This window comes from Oryctolagus cuniculus, chromosome 11, assembly GCF_964237555.1.
Source record: "Oryctolagus cuniculus chromosome 11, mOryCun1.1, whole genome shotgun sequence".
NCBI lineage: Eukaryota > Metazoa > Chordata > Mammalia > Lagomorpha > Leporidae > Oryctolagus > Oryctolagus cuniculus.
Window position 1 is genome coordinate 44,930,468 of NC_091442.1, and position 22,789 is coordinate 44,953,256.

Here is a 22,789-nt window from a genome sequence, read left to right on the forward strand (position 1 = left end):
GTTGGTCCCGTCCCCTGTCCCACGCGTTCATTACAATTATGGGTGTTGTTATCCCTTATGGACTCACAAGGTGACCAAGCCTCCCTGGGAGCTGTTTGAAAGCGGTACTACATATGCAAGTTCCAACACCCCGCAGTTGGCCGGGGAGGGACCGCGGGCCGAGCCCCTGGCCCCATTATTCCACAATCCAGATGGGACTCGTGATTAGAAAATAGAATTGGCCAAAGCTGTCTCGGAATCCCTTCCCCACTTCTAATTTCATCAGCCGTCTTCATCGGTGCCAAAAGAGCAAAGAAATTATGTCGGTTACTTTTAGAGGGAAAAAAAGTCACGGATACATTGTAGAAATTTCACTTCAGGATTTCCAACTTTTCAGGACTGGCATTCATCACAGTTAGCATTTTTACAACCGGAGTGGCACCTTTGAAAATACATTCTACGTATTCTTTTCAGTGTGTAGTTGTTTTCTTTTTCAAAATCACAAACATAAAAATCATCAACTATCTTTCCCCTTGATTAACCAACTTGATTAACCCCTTGATGTGCTATCCTCACCAGCTGTCCTCATCACAACTTATTACTCGTGCAGATATCCTCTCTCTCTCTCTCTCTCTCTCTCTCTCTCTCTCTCTCTCTGTCTCTCTCTCTCTGTCTCTCTCTCCTCTGTTTCTGTTTCTTCCTTAAATCTGTTTCATTTTCACGCCAGGGTATTTTCAGAGGGAAAATCCAAAAAAACAATTAAATACCTTCAGTGGCATTGAGCCTAAGCAAAACCCCTGGACAATCCAAGCTGGCTGTGCAGAGCTTTGCAGAAAACTCTGCCTGCTCCCCCGGCAGCCCAGCGGGGCTGTCGGTGCACGCAGGACATTTTACGTGGCTCTGCAGCTCGCTCCCCGGGGGCGGACGCGCAGGGCCACCGCGCACTCGTGGGACTCTGCCAGGTTTCCCCGGAGCCTTGTGTCTTTTGTGCTTCCACGGGGCCGGGCAGGGCGCAGGCTGGAGGCCGCCGGCCGGCTCTGGGCGCAGCCCGGGGAGGGGGGCACTCCGCCGTTGTCTACTCCTGGTGGCGCGGGGGCGGCGGCTTGAGCTCTCCCAGGCCGCAGCCTGCCTCGGAGGACAGATTGCCCCCTCCCCCCGGCGGGCAGCACGCGTCTCCTTTGGCGTCCAGATTGGCCGCGACCGGCGCTCAATAGCGGGAGGTTAATTTCCTTCACAAAGGTGAAGGGGGCATGGCTGGGGGTGGGGGGGCCTGCGCCCAGACAGGCGGCCCCTTTATTCCGCAGCGCCTTGATTGGAGCCCTTGATTTAGCATCTGATGTCAACCGACAGACAAAATGCCCGCTAGGAATGAAAATGCATGAGGCCGCGCGGGGAGGGCGGGCACCAACTTCACAGGGGCGCACGCGGCGGAGTACCCGGCCAGACCCGGCTCCGGGCCTCGCGGAGGCTCGGGGCGCGCGGTGGGGGGGGATTTATCCCCCCACCACCCCAAAATAAAAGTTCCGAAATTCCAATCCCTCTTGGAACCTGGCCCAGCTCGCCTCCCGCTCCCGCGACGCAAGGAAGCGCGTTACCAACTGTTTTCTCAAACTCCAGAGAGACATGTCCTGGAGCTGCGCGCACCAGAGCCGCCCTCGGCTGCAGCCCAGTCTCTCCACGCCCGCAACTCGGGCTACGATTGCCACGAGGACCCCGGGCCGCTCGGGCCACGCCGTCAGAGGCACTGGCCAGGGCTCAGGCCGCACGGACTTTGCAGCTATGTTCGACGCGCGGTTTCTTTCCCCGCACGCCACGCAGAGCTGCCGCGCCCGAGGCGGCGTGTGCCCACCCCACACCCACGCAGTCCGCGCGCGCAACCCCCCCCCCAACATCCCGGGCTCCAGCTCGCGCCCGGAGCCCTCCTGACATATTTGGAGCCCTTCTCCTCCTTTGTTGCTATTTTGCTCGCGACCCGCGCGTAATCCGCGCGCGGGAGGGGGGCGCGCATTGTCGTGCTGACGGACGGGCCCATTTGGCGGCTCCGCGCCCCCCGGAGGAGAGACACAAAGCCCAGGCACGTGCGCCTCCCCATAGAGGAGCAGCAGACCGTGAAGGGAGGCGGGGCCGGGCGTGTGCCTGGCCCGGGCGGGGCGGCCGCGGGGCGCGCGCGGGGGTCCCGCGCCCTCAGGTACATCTGCCGCACCTAGCGGGCGACCCCCGAGTGCCGGCCCCCTTTTTGCCACTCCGGCGCCCTCCCACCCCGCCGGGCGGAGGAGCTGCGGGCGCGCTGATTGGCTCCGGGGAAAGCGGGAGGCGAGAACAATGGCCCCCTCCCCCCGTTAAAAGGGAGCGGCTCCCGGGCCAGGGGACAGGGACGCGCGTGCGGGCCGCAAAGCCGGGCCGGGCCGCCTCCGACGCCACGCGAGTTCCGCAGCCGCCGCGCCCGGGCCATGGGCCGGGGGCACTGAGGGCCGCCGGGGTCGAGCGCGGAGGTGAGAGCGAGCCGGCTGCCGGGCCCTAGCGCCGCGCCAACATGCCCCGCGGCTTCCTGGTGAAACGCAGCAAGAAGTCCACGCCCGTGTCCTACCGGGTCCGCGGCGGCGAGGACGGCGACCACGCGCTGCTGCTCTCGCCCGGCTGCGGGGGCGCTCGCGCCGAGCCCCCAGCACCGAGCCCCGGGCCGGGGTCACTGCCGCCGCCGCCGTCCGCCGAGCGCGCCCATGCGGCGCTCGCCGCCGCGCTCGCCTGCGCGCCGGGCCCGCCGCCGCCACCACCGCCGGGCCCGCGGGCCGCACACTTCGGCAACCCCGAGGCCGCGCACCCGGCACCGCTCTACAGCCCCACGCGGCCCGTGAGCCGCGAGCACGAGAAGCACAAGTACTTCGAGCGCAGCTTCAACCTCGGCTCGCCGGTGTCCGCCGAGTCCTTCCCCACGCCCGCCGCGCTGCTAGGAGCAGGAGGCGGAGGCGGCGGTGGCGGCGCGAACGGCGCTGGTGGCGGTGGCACCTGCGGCGGCGACGCGCTGCTGTTCGCGCCCGCCGAGCTCAAGATGGGCACGGCGTTCTCGGCCGGCGCCGAGGCGGCTCGCGGCCCGGGGCCCGGACCCCCGCTGCCCCCCGCCGCCGCCGCCGCCGCCCTGCGGCCCCCGGGCAAGCGGCCCGCGCCCCCTTCCTCTTCCTCCGCCGCCGCCGCCGCCGCCGCGGAACCCCCAGCCAAGGCAGCCAAGGCCTCCGGCGCCAAGAAGCCCAAGGCCATCCGCAAGCTGCACTTCGAGGACGAGGTGACCACATCGCCCGTGCTGGGGCTCAAGATCAAGGAGGGCCCGGTGGAGGCGCCGCGCGGCCGCGCCGGGGGTGCTGCGCGGCCCCTGGGCGAGTTCATCTGCCAACTGTGCAAGGAGGAGTATGCCGACCCGTTCGCGCTGGCGCAGCACAAGTGCTCGCGCATCGTGCGCGTGGAGTACCGCTGCCCGGAGTGCGCCAAGGTCTTCAGCTGCCCCGCCAACCTGGCCTCGCACCGCCGCTGGCACAAACCGCGGCCCGCGCCCGCAGCCGCCGCCGCCGCCCGCGCGCCAGAGCCCGAGGCTGCTGCTGCCAGGGCCGAGGCGCGGGAGACGCTGGGCGGCGGCGGCAGCGACCGGGACACGCCGAGCCCCGGCGGCGTCTCCGAATCGGGCTCGGAGGACGGTCTCTACGAGTGCCACCACTGCGCCAAGAAGTTCCGCCGCCAGGCCTACCTGCGCAAGCACCTGCTGGCCCACCACCAGGCTCTGCAGGCCAAGGGCGCGCCGCCGGCACCCCCGGCCGAGGACCTACTAGCCCTGTACCCCGGGCCCGAAGAGAAGGCGCCCCAGGAGGCGGCCGGCGACGGCGAGGCGGCCGGCGTGCTGGGCCTGGGTGCGTCCGCCGAGTGCCACCTGTGCCCGGTGTGCGGGGAGACGTTCCCCAGCAAGGGCGCCCAGGAGCGCCATCTGCGCCTGCTGCACGCCGCCCAGGTGTTCCCCTGTAAGTACTGCCCGGCCACCTTCTACAGCTCGCCGGGCCTCACGCGGCACATCAACAAGTGCCACCCGTCCGAGAACAGACAGGTGATCCTCCTGCAGGTGCCCGTGCGTCCGGCCTGCTAGAGCGCGCGCCCCGGTCCACACCCACCCCACCCCCCGGGTGCCCAGAACTGTGCCTTCGCTTGGAGACCCGCAAAAGAGAGCGGCGCCCCTGCCCCGCGGCCGCTCCGGGAGGGACAGGTGCCGTCTCCGCTCCTCTCGGTGTGGAGTGACAGTAATCCGCATCCTCTCGCTGGGACGCCTCCCCGACCCTCCTCTCGCGTGGTGCCTCCAGCCCTGGCTTCTGTCGCGGCGCAGCGGGAGTCGCGGTGTTTGCGTGCGCGGTGTGGGTGGGTGGGGGTCTCGGGGTCGGGGGGCGCGCTCCCCGGCGAGGGGGAGAAGCTGTTTTTTCTTGCTAGTGTTCTGTGTGTCCCTGGTCTAGACTTGCGGTTTGCTCTCCTGCCAAGCTCTGCTCTGCGTGTGTGTGTGTGTGTGTGTGCGCGTGTGTGTAGCCTACGGGTTGTTTTGGGGTGAATCTGGAGGAATCAATGCCTTTATATTTCACAGGCTGTAAACCGAACTCCCCCACACAATTTAGCTTTATTATGGCTTGTGAACTGCTGGAGTCTGGCTTTACCTTTTTGTATGTGAACCAATCAAATCGCTTAAAAAAAGAAACGAGTTTTCTTTAGTATAGCCACAAATGCCTTGAACTGTTGTCTGTTTGGGATTTTTTTTGGGGGGTGTGGGGGGAAGGGAAGGGACTTTCCTAAGATGCTGTAGTAACTGCCTCAGTATTTCAAGTGAGACTTTTTTTTGTGGGGGGGTGATCATCTGTGTTGGGGGTAGGACTTCTTTCTACGTATCATTCCCTCTACACGTATATGTTGATTTACGAAGAATTGTTATTTATTCTTTATTTATTTATATTAATTATGGAGATTATGATATTATTTGATTGCAAATTTTTTTTTTTGGTGCGCTTTCCCTGGCCCCTGTCACTCTTGACATTTCACTGTGCATTTTACAAGACAGCTTTTTGCTAAAGGGATCTGCGGGAAAAAAAGTTTTAACTTTTATACCTATCGGAGTGAATTACAGACAACCTCCCATTTTATCCTGCTTGGAGGGTCTCCCTCGGCCCTAGTACGACCGACAGCTCTTACTTTTAAATGCAATCTCTTTTCTACATACATTATTTTCTTAATTGTTAGCTATTTATAGAAAGCTTCAATAGAACTGTTTCAACTGTATAACTATTTACTATTCAAATAAAATATTTTCAAAGTCAAGGTGTGGTGTGTTCATTTCTGCCTCCCTGGGGTCCAACACAGATTGGAAGAGAGCTTCCCATGATGATTTCCTGCAGCTGTCTTTGTTTTTATTTATTTATTTATTTTTTATAGAGAGAGAGAGAGAGAGAGAGAAGAGAGAGAGAGAGAGAGAGAGAGAGAAAACCGCCGGCACCCTCTCCCGTGTCCTGGTTGTTGAGGGTTGGACCCTGTCCCTGTGGCCCCAGAAGCAACCCTGCGGAAGCAACCCCGGGGCCCTTGCAGAGGTCCTGGAAGCTGGGTTTGGACGAAGGCCACCAGGAAGCCGCTGGAGCACCCCTTTAATATAGCAAAGCTTTTCTTTCCCAACAAGACGAGTTTCAGTGTAACTGCGACTCGACAAGACGGGTTTCAGTATAACTGCGACTCCCAAAGAAATAAAGTGGGTCTGGACCCACCCCACTCTCACCCCCACCCCTCCCCGGGTTGGGCGGGGGGGGGGGGGAGGAGAATCCACTAGAAAAAAGTAGACATGATTTTACGGTCAGATTCCCCACCCCAAGCTCCCAGAGAGGGAAGCAAACCAATCCACATTGGGATGCAACTGAAGTGAAGCAACTGGGGTTGGGGTGAGCAACCAAGTCTGGGGGACACGGGATACCATCTGTTTGGGACATCAAATTTAATAGCAGGTAATTACAATGTTTCCAGTTACGTGGCTCTCAGCTCTTGGAAGAACAAATCCAGCGAACATTTTGAGCTTGTTTTCCTGTCTTTGAAACATCCGATTACTGAGCTGTGCTAGGTATCACCATGGTACGTTTGCTTCCTTTTGTGTGTTTTTGCTTTTTTTTTTTTTCTCTCTCCCACCAAATCTAACATTTGAGGGTCAGAGAGATGTTAGAATTCTGCACAGGAAAAGGGAAAGGGTCTGCATTACCAAAGCTGGCTGGGGCGTGGGCGGGAGGAGCAGGCCAGGGGGAACTTGGAAGGAAAACTTGAGTTGAGCTCTCCTGCTCGAATTCAATTCCCAGCCTGAAGTTCCCGCGTGGCAGAGAGTTCTGTCCAGTCGAAGGCTGAACCCTTGGACGCCTGGAATCTCCCTTTGTTAGGGCCCCGAAACAGACTCCTCGGAATAACAATGAAAGATTACAGGCGGCAGGTTAAGCAGCCCCGGGGACAAATGGCCAGGAGCCTTTTATCGCTGACAACTTGGTCTTTTACCAGGTTGGAAAATAAGGGAAGACAAAAGCTTGGGCGATCGAGCGGAGATGGAGCAGCGGCGTTTGTGATACCCTGCAAACTTTGAATGCTCCCTCCCCCTCCGGTGACCACAGTATAAGAGCTTGGAAAATAAGCTTTGTGAGTGACAGCATGGGTTAAGAGAGCCCCCTACACTCAGGGTCATGTACAGGTGTTTTGCAATCAAAAGTTTCCTTAAAAGCCACCAGAGTGGCAACACACAGTGTACCCAGACCTGTACTGCAGGGTCAGGATCTTGTCTGTCTACACTGGTGTTGCTTTGTGTCTAGTCCATCCTCCTAAGGCGTGAGTGTATCCAGGGTCCAACCTTTAGAATAAATGTAATCTGGTGGTGTTCACAAACCCGTTCCCTTATCCACTGCAGGCATTTATTTCAATTATCTGTTCTAAAATAGAAGCCAAAATTTCATGTGGATGAGATAGCAAATGAAATGTGTAATAGGGAGGTGGACTAAACAGCTTGGAGGAGACAGAAAAACTTGGCCAGTTGATTTCAGTTATGCAATAGGAGTTAGCAGAATAGCCCACAGGAAGGAAATCAGGTGTCTCCCTCTCTCCCTCCCTCTCCCCTACCTCTACCTCCCTGGATGACAAGTTCAGAGTAGAACACGGAGTTGAAATGAATGCAGCAACTTTACAAATACTCAAGGGCTGCCGAGGGCACCCGTGTGCCCCAGGCTTGGGGGGCCATCCGTGGAAGGCGCTCCCAGACCCCCAGCCCACCCCCAGACTCTTGGCAGAGGCTGGGTGGTGAGCATGGTGGGGGGGGGGGCGGGGTAGGAAAGGCACCATGGCCAAGGAGGGTGCTGTTGATAGAACAAAGGAAGCAAGCTTTGATTCTTGTCAGTGACACCCACTTGAGGCATGCATCCCGCCTGTTGCTGGCTTTACTTCCCTCTTGGAGCCTGGGGAAGCTGAAGCTCCTTCAGCCTCCAGAGCAGGAGGACCGTGCTGGGAACTGTGTGACCCACGGGAACGCATTCAGAGTCCTGTGCTGGGCAGGCATTCATTCCTTCCACGCAGCACCACAGATGGAGGCGATGGAGCCCTTCCGATAACCCGAGGCCCATTGCAGAGTTCATCACTCTGGGGAGGCTGCCATGGCTCACGTGGACTCGGGGTGCCCTGCAGACACTGGGGTGCTGGCAGTGGGACCAGGCTACAGCAGCCACAGGTGGATGCTGCCAGGGCGAGTGACGGCGAGTGAGGGTGCAGGACTTCTCCCCTGCCTCCCTGTGGTCTGCTGCTGGCCCATTGCACCCTCCTGGATCTTGCTCTCAACTCCACAGACATTCACTGAGTCGTCAAACCAAACAAGGCAGAAGAGACTCCAACAATCTTAGTGAATGAATAACAGGAATTCTCCATGTAGTCCTGCAACAGGGCTGTGCAGGCTCCTTGGCTTTGGTTGAGTCCATTGGCTTCGTTCTCACCAGTAAACCAGAGCCCATGCTCCTAGAACACGCCCGAGGGAATCTACAAGCTGTTGGGAGACACTTGGGGAGGATTCCTGAGACTGACATGAGAGGGGCAAAGACCCCATGTTGGGGGCAGGGCAGGGCTGTCTTTGTGCTGTGACATTTAGGAGTAGTTAAGTATGCAGCCTGTGGCAGGCTTACTTGGAGCAAAAGCTGGCCTCTTTCTGCAAAAGAGACACTGACCTCTTACACAGAGATTTTCTTTTCTTTTCTTTTAGATTTATTTATTCAAAAGTCAGAGTTACACAGGGAGAGGAGAGGCAGAAAGAGAGAGAGAGAGGTCTTCCTTCTGATGGTTCACTCCCCAATTGGCTGCAACAGCCAGAGCTGCGCCCTTCTGAAGCCAGGAGCCAGGAGCTTCTTCCAGGTCTCCTACATGGGTGCAGGGGCCCAAGGACTTGGGCCATCTTCTACTGCTTTCCCAGGCCATAGCAGAGAGCTGGATCAGAAGAGGAGCAGCTGAGACTAGAGCCGGTGCCCATATGGGATACCAGTGCTTCAGGCCAGGGCGTTAACCCCCTGCGCCACAGCGCTGGCCTCTACACAGAGATTTTCTAGCTAATAGATCCTAGCGTAGGAAGGAAGTTAAGTCATCCTTTGTAGCTTGTTACAGGGCTAAGTTAGTGTTTTGTTGGCCAAGCTAGAGAAACTTGCAATACTTTCTAGCTGGAGGAACAAGCTGTAGAACTTATTTATTTATTTTAATACTTATATTTATTTTGTATTTGAAAGGCAGAGTGACAGAGAAAAGAGAGAGACAGAGAGACAAAGATATCTTACATCTACTGGTTCATTCCCCAAATGGCCACAGTGGCCAGAGCTGGGCCAGGTCAAAGAGAACAAAGATGCAGCACATGGGTGCAGGGCCCCAGCACTTGGCCCATCATCTGCCGCCTTCCCAGGCACATTAGCAGGAAGCTGGATTGGAAGCAGAGCAGCTGGGACTCGAACAGGTACTCTAACACAGGACGCCAGCATCACAGGTGGCATTAACCTGCCGGGCCCCATTGCTGGCCCCCAAGCTGTAGAATTTAGAGAAGATCAAGGAAGAAATTGAGGCATCGGGGAGAAACTCACAAGGCGGCAAAAGACACCAGTCTGAGAACCAACCAAGGGCAACATGCCAGGATCCTGACTCTGTCAGATTGCCAAGGCGGCACCAAAGCACGGGGCGCAGCCTGGTGTGCTAAAGATACCTAATATTCTAACCTTAAATTACGAAAACACCCGACTGGAGTTTGGGCATCATAACCATTAAGGAAACGCCTGAAAATCCTATCTGGATGAGAAAGGAGAGCAGCCACATGTATCTTCAAGTTCCGTTCCCCCTACTGGGTGTGTTGGAGGAGCCATGGTTTACGAACCTGCTGCATGAAAGGACCCACATGCACCAAGGGAAGGTCTGGTCTGCTCATTAGTCGTGGTTGTACCGTGACAACCGGCAACACGAAGAGAAGTTAGAAATGGGAGTTGGCTCTGTACCTTCAGGAAATCTTGGCCCAGGGCCCACAAGGTTCCCTCTCCTCCCCCACCCTACTTGTGACTCCCAGAGGAAGGTCTGTTTACTAACACCCGGGGTGGGGGGCTGGCCTGTGAAGCCTCCTGTAAGCTCTGGGGCTCCAGCACCCCGGAGTTTGCTCTGCTTCTTGTGTTACAGGCTGCATTGGGCCTAAATTAATTTTCCAGGTTCTTGCCTTTTACTTAGAGAAGATATCTTTTTTTTTAAAAAAAATATTTATTTATTTATTTGAAAGTCAGTTACACACACAGAGAGAAGGAGAAGCAGAGAGAGAGCGAGCGAGAGAGGTCTTCCATTCACTGGTTCACTCCCCAATTGATTGCAACAGCTGGAGCTGCGCCAATCTGAAGCCAGGAGCCAGGAGCTTCTTCCAGGTCTCCCACTCAGGTGCAGGGACCTAAGAACTTGGGCCATCTTCTACAGTTTTCCCAGGCCATAACAGAAAGCTAGATGGGAAGTGGAGCAGCTGGGACTCGAACTGGCGCCCATATGGGATGCCGGCACAGCAGGTGGCGGCTTTACATGCTACACCACAGCACCAGCCCCAAGATTTCTAAATAGAGGCCCAAACACTTCATGCAGTGTGATAAACTTTATTTACAAAGTGAGAAAAATACACAGGCCCATTAGGGCTTTATTAAGGGAGAGTGGGCCAAAGAGATTATCATACTCTGCCCAGCTCATCCTGAGTCCACCTGGAGGAGCGAGAGCTTCTGCACATCCTTTTTATCAGATTAGAAAAATGGAAGTGTCTATGTGGTACCACCCCATGTCCTGGGTAAGAGGAGGTACTTCCTGGGGCGGGGTCCCCTGATTGATGGGTAGATGAACATGGCAACAGAGAGTGAAGGAGGTACAGCTTCCAGCTCATGAACTTAAAATTATCTAAGTTTTCCCATAGAGAGGTAGAGCCACAGAGAGACACACACACACATCCTCCATCTGCTGGTTCAGTTCCCAGTTGGCCACAGCAGCCGGAGCTGAGCTGATCCAAAGCCAGGAGCCAAGAGCTTCTTCTGGGTTTCCCACGCGGGTGCAGGGGCCCAGGGACTTGGGCCATCTTCCACTGCTTTGGGGCCATTGCAGAGAGCTGGATCAGAAGTGGAGCAGCCGGGATTTGAACCAGCGTCCATAAGGGATGCCGGCACTGCAGGTGGTGGCTTCAACCCGCTGTGCCACAGTGCCGCCCCTAGATCGATCATTTTCGACACCCCTTCACCTTGTGCAAGCAAACGGCGACAGGTCTTGTGTCATCGGGGCTGAGTCCCATCTCCTTGGACGCACCCCTCTGGAGCTTCTGTGGGGGGAGATCATGAGAGGTGTCACCTGCGAGGGACCAGGGATGGGGTGAAGGAAACTGATCTCTCATAGATGGGTGAGAAAAATGACTTAAAACTTTCCATCCACAACTATTTTATGAAAGCCCCGTGGGCCTCCCAGGATCACAGAATATTCTGGAATAAATGACCTGAAGTCGGCTGATAACGTTTGCGCTGATCCAAACACACAGCCCTCTGTCGTGCAGGCCCTGGGCGTCATCTCCGGTCTCCCACATCGTTTCATTGCAGGTTTGCTTCGTTGTCTGTGCAAAGCGGGACATCCAGGAGGTGCCTGCTTCCCCCTGGCGGAATATATGGTGAGCAGATGGGCGACGGGCTGAGTGCATTTGTGTTGGCCTTGTTTGAAGATTTCTATACTGTGTGGTCTTGCTGGTGGCATTTCCACACAAAAGCAGCAGGACTGATGTTTTCTCTTTAGCTCATCGCATACGCCCGTACAACAGGGACCAGCCATTCTTAGAAGACTCACCAAACTGAAATGAAGCCTACGGGATGCTTGCTGCCGGCAGGAGCACATTGCAAAGTGTGGTGACCGAGAGGCACCATTTCTGGCCTCTCCCGTCTGTGCCCTACAGCACTATGGCCGCCATCTGTAAGAAGCTTGTGGACCTGGTTTGCACGGAGATAACCAGAGCCCCCCACCCCCCTTCATCGGAAGCGCCTTTGTCCATCCCTGCCCCTTCCACGTGGGAAAACAATAATACGGGAAACACCAACCCTAGTTCCTTGTTCTCCTCTTTCACTGTTCAGAGAAGGCCCTCCTGTGTGCACGGGACATCTGTTGTGCAGGAGTGGGGGCCCTGATGCAATGTTCCCTGCCCCAAGCCACCGCCAGGTGACAGTCACACCTGAGGGTGGCGGAATGGACAAAGGTGCCCAGTGGCTATTATGTGCTGAATCTGATAGGATACAGAGAAGGTGACAGTGCGTGCGTGGAGGGGTGGGTCTCAGAGAAACCCTCTCTACAGGAGAGGGAAAGAAAATCGGGCTAAAATGTCCTCCCAGCATGAAGGACAGAGTGATGGGGAGGTCGGCTGTAACGCCCGTGGCTGACATCGCCACGGAGAAGCCTCGAAGGTCAGTTGATTGCAGTGCTTTTCCGTCACTATCTGTCTACAGATTATGTAAAATGAGCCATCACCCTTCTAGAACTCAGCCACAAAGAGGTTGTTAGGAGCTGGGCGGAAACTGAAGGGAACATGAATTAAGAATCCCAGGGACAAAGGAAGGGGACCCACAGTGCAGGTCCCGGGTGCCCAGATTTGAACAGAATCATGTAGCAGATCACAGTCAATCTTTTTTTTTTTTTTTTAAATATTTATTTATTTATTTGAAAGGCAGAGTTACAGAGAGAAAGAGGGAGGGAGAAAGATCTTCTTTTCATTGGTTCACTCCCCAGATGGCTGCAATGGCCAGGGCTGGGCCAGGCCAAAGCCAGGAGCCAGGAGCTTCATCCAGGTCTCCCACTTGGGCCATCCTCTGCTGCTTTCCCAGGTGCATTAGCAGGGAGCTGGATCATAAGTGGAGCAGCTGGAACTCAAAACTGCAGGTCTCAAAGGCAGTGGCTTAATCAAGGGAGTCACAACACCAGCCCTAGAGCAAATCTTTTGCATCACAAAGGAACATATTCTTTCTTCCTTCTGGTCTTTGAATGGAAAATTTTTATTGCTGCCTTTGAAACACAATTATTATCCTTACTACCTTCCTGAAGGTTTTCATGGAAGTATCTGATAGATCATGAAATATAAGGTATAGCTTTAAAATCTTTTAATAATCACACAATTAATATTTCATATTTATATCAGAAAATGTTTTGCTCCATTAACTAGAGAGAAAAATGTGTTCCCCCCCCTTGTATTTTTTTTTTAAAGATTTACTTATTTATTTGTAAAGCAGAGTTAGAGAGAGAGAGAGAGAGAGAGATCTTCCACCTGCTAGTTCTCTCCCAAATAGCTTCAACAGCAGAGCTGCACCGATTCAAAGCTAGCAGCCAGGAGCTTCTTCCTGGTCTCCTACATGGGTGCAGGGGCCCAAGCACTAGGGCCATCTTCTACTGCTTTCCCAGGCACATTAGCAGGGAGCTGGATTGGCAGTGGAGCAGCCGGGACTCGAACCTGTGCTCATATTAGGGTGCTGGCGCTGCAGGCAGAGGCTTAACCTACTGTGCCAGAGAGACAGCCCACAAATGTGGTTCTTATGAAGACTGTGTTTTGCTCAGTTGTGTCTTGATGGCAGAAATTTCACAGAATTCTTGAAAACTGCAAAACTGCCGGCACCGCGGCTCACTAGGCTAATCCTCCGCCTTGCGGCGCCGGCACACCGGGTTCTAGTCCCGGTCCGGGCGCCGGATTCTGTCCCGGTTGCTCCTCTTCCAGGCCAGCTCTCTGCTGTGGCCAGGGAGTGCAGTGGAGGATGGCCCAAGTGCTTGGGCCCTGCACCCCATGGAAGACCAGAATAAGCACCTGGCTCCTGCCTTCCGATCGGCGCGGTGCGCCAGTTGCAGCGCCGCTGGCCACAGCGGTCATTGGAGGGTGAACCAATGGCAAAGGAAGACCTTTCTCTCTGTCTCTCTCTCTCTCTCACTGTCTACTCTGCCTGTCAAAAAAAAAAAAAAAAAGAAAGAAAGAAAATTGCAAAACTGAGTGGCACTATCTTTACAGGTGTCACAATTTAGATACATTATAAAATCAGTTCAAAAGAAAAATGTACTAGATTTTTCTGAAAGTAGAAAATTGCTCTCAAAATAGTTTTATTATGACTGTTCATGATTTTTAAAAAGATTTATTTATTTATTTGAAAGTCAGAGTTACACAGAGAGAGGAGAGGCAGAGAGAGAGAGAGGTCTTTAAACTGCTGGTTCACTCCCCAATTGGCCACAATGGCTAGAGCTGCGCTGATCCTAAGCCAGGAGCCAGGAGCTTCCTCCGGTCTACCATGCAGGTGCAGGGGCCCAAGGACTTGGGCCATCTTCTACTGCTTTCCCAGGCCATAGCAGAGAGCTGGATCAGAAGTAGAGCAGCCCGGTCTCGAACCAGTGCCCATATGGGATGCCAGCCCTTTAGGCCGGGGTGTTAACCCACTGCACCACAGTGCTGGCCCCTATGATTTTTGTAATATTTATTATTTAGGTACTTGAAAGGTAGGGGGAGAAGGAGAGAGAGAGAGAGAGAGAGGGAGAGAGAGAGAAAGCTGTCATCCACTGATGTACTCCACAAATGCCTGCAATAGCCAAGGCTTGCCAGGCCAAAGCCAGGAGCCCAGAACTCCACCTGAGCCTCCTGTGTGGGTGGCTGGGGCCCAAGCACTTGAGCCACCATCTGCTGCCTCCCGGGATGCACAGTATCAGGCAGCTGGGTCGCTAAGTCAGAGAGAGCCCTCCTTTATGGGATGTAGGCATCGAAAGCAGTGACTTGACCCACTTAGCACAATGCCTGTCCCCCCAGACTGTTCATCATGTTAATTATGGTTGCTTTCACGCAATCCTCAGACATGCAAATCCAGTTCAAGTCCCAGCTGCTCCGCTTCCGGTCCAGCTTCCTGTTAATATATCTTGAGGGGCGGCAGTGACGGCTCAAGTGCTTGGACCCCTGCCACTCACAAGGGAGACCTGGATGGAGTTCCTATCTATAACTATAATAACTAATAGTCATATTATTTGCCTGGTTTAAGGCCTTAAGATGGATTACTCACTGAATTATCACAATTATTTGACAAGGCTGTATTGGTCATTATTTCTTGTACAACAGAACGCAGAAATGGAAGGTCCTGAAGAAGTGACATAGCTTGTAGGTGGGACATTTAGCTGAGATCAAGAAGGAAACCTGTCCATGGATAGAAATCCCCACGGGCCAATGTTCCAGTGTGGGAGAATTCAAATGGATCGTGAACAAAGAAAAAAATGAAAAAACAAAGAAACAAAAGGATAGGGAAGTGCAAGGGCTTTTTTTTTTTTAAAGATTTATTTATTTCTTTGAAAGGCAGTTACACAGAGGAAGATCTTTCATGCATTGTTTCACTCCCCAAATGGCCACAGTGACTGGGACTAGGCCAACTGGAAGCCAGGAACCAGGAACTCCATCCTGGTCTCCCATGTGGGTAGCAGGGGCCCAAGTACTTGGCCATTGGAAGTGCGGTGTCTGGGATTCCGACAGGTGCTCCAGCATGGGACGCTGGCATTGCAGGCGGCAGCTTTGTCCACTGCGCCACAACACCAGCCCAGCGCAAGGGTCTGGAGTCTATCCTCTTGGGAAGGGACTACCGAACAGAGCACAACATGGTGCCCCATGAACATGGGCGGCTCTAATCCCACATCATAGAAACCACTGCTTTGCAACTTGGCAATTTGACTCCCAAATGATAGCCTGCATATCTCTTACCGCAGTAGGACGGGGAGGAGCCAAGTGAGTCATCAAGTAGTCTCTCTTACGCATTGGAGAAGACCATTTACGAATTTTTTTAAACTCTTTCATTTGAGACCCAGAAATAGACAGATTAGATAGCCAGCTAGATGATAGATAAGAGGGAGAGAGAAAGAGACCTCCTACCCACTGGTTCTCCCCGGTGCCCCTTCTAGAGGCTGAAACTGGAGTCAGGAACTCAATCCAGATCTCCTGTGTGGGTGGCAGGGACCCAAATCCTCACCTGCTGCCACCCAGTCTATGCATCAGGAGGAAGCTAGAAACAGGAGCAGAGCCGGGACTCAAACCCAGGCTGGACATGGGCAACCCAGCCTGTATCTTAACTGCTAGGGAAAAAGGCCCACCTCTGGAGCACTTCTTATTTCTTTCTTTCTTTCTTTCTTTTTTTTTTTTTTTTTTGACAGGCAGAGTGGACAGTGAGAGAGAGAGAGACAGAGAAAGGTCTTCCTTTTGCCGTTGGTTCACCCTCCAATGGCCGTCGCGGCTGGCGCACTGCGGCCGGCGCACCGCGCTGATCCGATGGCAGGAGCCAGGTGCTTCTCCTGGTCTCCCATGGGGTGCAGGGCCCAAGCACTTGGGCCATCCTCCACTGCACTCCCTGGCCACAGCAGAGAGCTGGCCTGGAAGAGGGGCAACCGGGACAGAATCCGGTGCCCCGACCGGGACTAGAACCCGGTGTGGCAGCGCCGCAAGGCGGAGGATTAGCCTAGTGAGCCGCGGCGCCGGCCCGAGCACTTCTTATTTCTGCGGGATCCAACCTGCACACACGAATGACCACTGCCCGGGAGGAAACCCGGTGACTCCAGCACTTTGTGATAGTGATGAAGGCTCTTACACAGGTGCACATTTGTAGCAGTCAATTTGCACATTCTGCATCATTTTTTGATCGACTCCCACATCCCGTAGATGCAAACCGCAATGGAGAGAAGCAAAAGACTTGATTGTAAACAGTGGTGTTTTAAGCAGCACCACAGCGAGAATCTGACTTCGGGTCTGATCACCCAAGCCACCTTCCATCCAGTTCTCTCTCTTCCACTTTGGTTCTAAAAACACTTTGTTGTGGAGATCACTTGTATTGTATACCTGCAAGCAACTCACCTCCTGGAACCATGGCAACCAGCACGTGTGAGAGATGGAACACTCTCCAAGCACCATTCCTGCAAAGCAGGTCCTGCCCAGCTTCACCCTGAGGGCAACACAGGCAACACCAGTGCATACAGAGGGACCTGCATGCTAACTCTGGTTCGCACAGTCTCATAACTTTTTTTCTTAAGATTTTAAAAATTTATATGATGGGGCCGGCGCCGTGGCGCAGGTTAATCCTCAACCTGCGGTGCCAGCATCCCATGTGGGTGCTGGTTCTAGTCCCGGCTGCCCCTCCTCTTCTGATCCAGCTCTCTGCTGTGGCCTGGGAGAGCAGTGGAAGATGGGCCAGGTTCTTGGGCCTCTGCACCCACATGGGAGACCAGGAGGAGGCTCCTAGTTCCTGGCTTCGGATCAGCACAGTGTCAGCCATAGCGGCCATCTTGGGAGTGAACCAATGGAAGACCTTTCTCTCTGCCTCTCTTTCTCACTGTCTGTAGCTCTACCTCTCAAATCAATAAAATCTTTTAAAAATTTTATTTGAAAGGTAGAGTTACAGAGAGAGACAGAGAGAGAAAGAGATCTTCTACCCACTCGTTCGCTCTCTAAATGGCTGCAATAGCTGAGGAGCCTGGAACTCCCTCTGGGTTTCTCAAGGGTGACATATATTTGGGCCATCTTCCACTGCTTTCCCAGGCACATTAGCAGGGAGCTGGATTGGAAGTGGAGCAGCCGGGACTGCAACTGGCGCTCTTATGGGATGCCTAAGATGCAGGTTGCAGGTGGTGGCTTAACCTGCTGTACCATAAAGCCAGCCTTGCTGTCTGATAATTTTTGAGAAAATATTTCAAGGAAAATTTTTTTAACTTTTATTTAATGAATATAAATTTCCAAAGTACGATTTATGGATTACAATGGCTTCCCCCCCCCATACCGTCCCTCCCACCCACAACCCTCCCCTTTCCCACTCCCTCTCCCCTTCCATTCACATCAAGATTCATTTTCGATTATCTTAATATACAGAAGATCAGCTTAGTATACATTAAGTAAGGATTTCAACAGTTTGCTCCCACACAGAAACATAAAGTGAAAAATAATAGATGATTTTTTTAAAAATGATGATGAAATCAGATCAGACCTATTGTCATGTTTAATCCCAGTGAGAGTCAAGTTGGGAGTTGATAATTTCTTTTTTTTTTTTTACAGAGGATCAGTTTAGTATACATTAAGTAAAGATTTCAACAGTTTGCACCCCCATAGAAACACAAAGTGAAATATATTGTTTGAGTACTAGTTATAGCATTAAATCTCAATGCACAGCACATTAAGGACAGAGATCCTACATGAGGAGTAAGTGCACAGTGACTCCTGTTGTTGACTTTACCAATTGACACTCCTGTCTATGGCTTCAGTAATCTCCCTATGCTCCAGTCATGAGTTTCCAAGGCTATGGAAGCCCTCTGAGTTCTCCGATTCTTATCTTGTTTAGACAAGGTCATAGTCAAAGTGGAGGTTCTCTCCTCCCTTCAGAGAAAGGTACCTCCTTCTTTGAAGACCTGTTCTTTCCACTGGGATCTCACTCGCAGAGATCTTTTGCCAGAGTGTCTTGGCTTTCCATGCCTGAAATACTCTCATGGGCTTTTCAGCCAGATCCGAATGCCTTTAGGGCTGATTCTGAGGCCAGAGTGCTATTTAGGACATCTGCCATTCTATGAGTCTGCTGAGTATCTCACTTCCCATGTTGGATCACTCTCCCCTTTATTCTATCGGTTAGTGTTAGCAGGTACTAGACTTGTTTATGTGCTCCCTTTGACTCTTAGTCCTTTCATTATGATCAATTGTGAACTGAAATTGATCACTTGGAATAGTGAGATGGCATTGGTACATGCCACCTTGATGGGATTGAATTGGAATCCCCTGGTATGTTTCTAACTCTACCATTTGGGGCAAGTCAGCTTGAGCATGTCCCAAATTATACATCTCTTCAAGGAAAAATTTAATTTTATACCGCAGAGAGAGTGCCAAGGCCACTGAAGGCAGTGGGTCTTGATAATAATGAGCAGCAGGTGCTGCTCCTCACAGGTGCACCTACAGAGGAAGCCAGGTCTTCTCAGCAGCGTGTGGCTGTTAGGTGCCAGGGCCTTGGAGCTCCAACATCTGCTTTCATCATCTTGTCTCCATCATTTAAGAGCCTTGTGGCCTTGCACAAGTTACTGATTCTCTGTTTTCTCATTGACAAAATGAGGAAAGAGTAGCATCCTCCCTCCCCCAGCCCTCCACGGAAAGTGAAGCTGCTTTCTGCTTGCTCCGTGACTTTGAACTTCCTATGGTCTGAGTTTCCCAGCGATTGAGCACTGCTTCCCCAAGCTGGAACCCAGAAACTTGCCTTTCCAGCCTCCCTTGCAGCTACACCTCCTTTAAGGGAGTGTGGACAATGTGTGGGGCGTTACAATCGATGCCTAATAGTAAGGAGCTAGGTCACCTTCGCAGCCCACATGAGAGGTTCTTGACCTCTAGGCAATCGCACACAGAAGATGGGGACATGAAGGAGGTGGTGCCAGGTGCAGCCGTGCTGGTGCCAGCAGTGGTCTCTTACAGGCAGCTGTGGGGAGCGCTACATGGCAGGAAGTGAGCGGCCCTCGGACTTGTCTGGCTGAGCCCTTGAAGGTTCTTCTTGGATCTTTTAGAGCCCAAACTGGATAGTGTGGCCTCCTGGGCACAAAGAGAAGTAGCCCAGAGTCTTGAACAAATAAATGATGTATTTTGCTGGCTGAGGTGGAGATGGGATGAATTACTGAGGGCAGGTGCCAGTGAGAATGGCCGTCGCAGCCATTTGGGGAATAAACCAGTGGATGGAAGCTCACGCGCTCTCTCTCTCTCTCTGCCACTATGCTTTTCAAATAAATAAAACAGGACTTTAAAAAGACAAAAGCAAACTCTGTATTTCTGTGTGTGGTTGCATTAATCTACAGAGAAGGCTCTCCACGGAGATAACTATTCTTTCAAGTAGCCTGCTTGTCCATCCTGGGATAGGGATGTGGGGTAAGAGGCAGAACATCATTTTTGGAAGTTAGGAAGGCACACACTCTGCTATTCCATCACAATCTCGTGGATGCGGAGTAAATACACCTGCTGGGTGAAGGACAGCTCCTGCCTAGAGGTCTCCCACCTGCACGGGTGCCTGGAACGGACAACGCCAAGGGTTCTGGGAAGGCAGCTGTCAGAAATCGGCATTTCCAGTGGCGGATAGCAGACTGCGGCCACCGCTTCTGAAAGCAGAAGATGAGGCCATTTAACATGCTGTCCTCCCCGGCTCTGTTGGTGGAGAGAGAGAGAGAGAGAGAGAGAGAGAGGCACCGAGTGGGAGGGAGCCCTGCTCCCGAGGCCCCAGGCTTGCACTTAGCCCAGCAGCGGTTTCTCTTGGGAATATTGATCAAAAGTACTCACCTCTGCCATCCGAGGAGCATAATGCAGTGGTTGAGTATTCATGGGAAAAAGCTTTTCTTTGCCAGGCTATTTTCTGAAGTCAAAAAGATCCTTTGAGGGTCTGTAATAGCAAGGCCCGGGCCACTTCACACCCTGGGCGGCGAGAGGCACCCCGGGGACCCTGCGCCTGGGAGGGAGCTGCTGCGGGGCGAGGTGTACAGACAGAACGTGCTGCCCAACTCAAGAGGCAGTGTGCAGGAGGGCGGGGCCGCACCAATGGGAGACTGCACAGGATACCTGGACACACAGGAAAGGACACTGTGGCCCTGAGACCCTCAGTACACTGACTTCCCTTCCCAAGATGTGTTAGATAGAACAGTCAATGCCTGCCGTGCAGAGGCCCTCTGCCACCCGAGGAGAGAGCAGCTTTAAGGACGTTCTGAGCCTGCCTTTCTCATCTGACACAGAACACAAAGGAGCCCACAAACCGGGACTGCATAGCTTCTCCTCTACATTTGTTCTGAACAAGATAGAATCTTCCAGAAAAACATAAATGCTTCACTTATCCCTTGTCTTTATCCAATCTAGGATAGTGGAGCTGTAGGTATTGAAAGTATATTATTATTATTATTATTATTATTATTATTTTGACAGGCAGAGTGGACAGTGAGAGAGAGAGACAGAGAAAGGTCTTCCTTTGCCGTTGGTTCACCCTCTAATGACCGCCGCGGCCAGCGGTGCTGCAACTGGCGCACCGCGCCGATCGGAAGGCAGGAGCCAGGTGCTTCTCCTGGTCTCCCATGGGGTGCAGGGCCCAAGCACTTGGGCCATCCTCCACTGCACTCCCTGGCCACAGCAGAGAGCTGGCCTGGAAGAGGGGCAACCGGGACAGAATCCGGTGCCCCGACCGGGACTAGAACCCGGTGTGCCGGCGCCACAAGGTAGAAGATTAGCCTAGTGAGCCGTGGTGCCGGCCAAAAGTATATTATTTTTTAAGTTATTGTAAGCATTTTTTATTTATTTAAGGGCTGAGAGAGGGGAAGAGAGAGAGAGCAGGAGTTCCCATCCACTGGTTCACTCCCCCAAATGCCTGCAGCAGCTCACCAGGGCTGAAGCTGGGAGTCGGGGACTCCATCCAGGTCTCCCATGTGGGTGGCAGGAACCCAATCACTAGTGGCATCAGGGCTGCCTCCATGGGCCAGCACTAGAGGAAGCTGGAGGCAGGAGCTGGAGCTGGGAAGGAAACCCCAGCACTGGGATGTGGGGTGTGGGCATCTTCACAGGCAGGCGATACTCCATGCCATTAAAAGTATTTCTTAGTTTAAATTTTTTAAAATGAAAAATTGTGACGACCATATGTACATGGAGACTTTGTTCTCGGCACACGGTGCATACAATGGAAGGAACGGCGACTGCTGCTGTGCAGTGTCCTCACATGGGACCCTCGCTTTCTGGCTGCTTGGTACCTGCTGGAGGAGGTGGTGTGTGCAGCATGGAAAATGACCTTTCATAAGACTGTGAGTTAGGGGCCAGTGCTGTAGCATAGCGGGTAAAGCTGCCGCCAGCAGTGCTGGCATCCCATATGGACACTGGTTCGAGACCGGGCTGCTCTACTTCTGATCCAGCTCTCTGTTATGGCCTGGGAGAGCAGTAGAAGATGGCCCAAGTCATTGGGCCTCTGCACCTGCATGGGAGACCTGGAAGAAGCTCCTGGTTCCTGGCTTCAGATCAGCTCAGTTCTGGTCATTGTGACCATTTGAGGAGTGAACCAGCGGATGAAAGACCTCTCTCTCTCTCTCTCTCTCTCTCTCTCCTTCTTCCTCTGTGTAACTCTGACTTTCAAGTAAATAAATAAATCTTCAAAAAAACAAGACCGTAAGTTAACTGAATACACAGGGGTTCCATTTACCTTGTGTGTCACGTCCATGGCTTTCATGTTTTGGTTTGAAAAATGAAATTCAATGGAAGTTACTTCAGCAAATGATGATAGCGCCCCTTGAACATCAATGATTTCATAAACCGAAGTGGGCTCAATTTAGTTCATACACAGAGCCGGAATGCCATCAGACTCGGTTTACAGAAGTTGAGCAGATACAAATGTCGGTGTCTTCTCGTCGTGAGATGAGCTTTGCTGCATCTTCCCTGGAATACTTAGAGAATCCTACTGTGGCCTTAAGAATAATCTTTGTTTAAACTCAGGCACCTGGCAAAAGCTAAGGGAGACCTTTATGAGACCACTGCTTGTATGATAGTAGTCCCTTTGGAACCGCTGGATCGGCAATTCTTTCTGGTCTGCAGGTCTTGCAAGGGATGGTTGGATTTGACAGGTATTTTTTGAAGGTGATCTGATGACTTACAGAAAGCATAATGGACTACACGTCCCCAATTCCCATCCTTTTGCCGTAAATAAGCAAGCAAACTGTTTTAGAAGGCGGCTTGTCTCATGTCCTTGGGATTTCCAATGGCCATTTCCGGATGTGAAAATTATCTCTCCATTATCCCCCAGGGCATGTGCAGAGTCGTGGAGGGCGCGCTACAAGGCTGGCTCGTTAGTGAGACCAGGAACGCCACTCTACTCCCCTTGGTATACAGGCAGGAGCGTGGCAGGTGCTGCCCAGAGCATTGCCCGTGGGGTTGGCCCAGGCCCCTCTATCCAACTCCACCTGCAGGTTCCCTGGACAGTTTTGAGGAATGCAGATACTCAGGTTCTGCTTCCCACAGGGTAGGAGCAGAATCTGGGGCAGGGGTGGGAGACAGAGTGGGCGTAGGCAACTCGTGACCCTTTCTGAAGGAAGTCGGTATACTGCTTCCTAGGCTGCAGAGTTCTGAAACACACTGGACTTCATTCTATGAGGAAGCAAGAGTAGCTTTAGACAGGCTCTTGCTATCAACCAAAAGCAAAAAAATGAGCCAGATCAGTGCAGGCTCCACTTGACTTCCAGGGAGGCACCCGAACCCCTTCAGCTTCAG

General features: G+C 53.1%; 1 protein-coding gene across 1 annotated transcript; it reads left to right on the forward strand.

Annotated features, from left to right (window-relative positions):
- The first annotated feature begins 1,929 nt into the window (after positions 1–1,929).
- INSM1 (INSM transcriptional repressor 1) lies at positions 1,930–5,306 on the forward strand. The gene has a single exon (XM_017342176.3). It carries the CDS (start codon positions 2,513–2,515, stop codon positions 4,103–4,105), a length of 1,593 nt encoding a protein of 530 aa, XP_017197665.2. The 5' UTR covers positions 1,930–2,512; the 3' UTR covers positions 4,106–5,306.
- Positions 5,307–22,789: the final 17,483 nt, after the last annotated feature.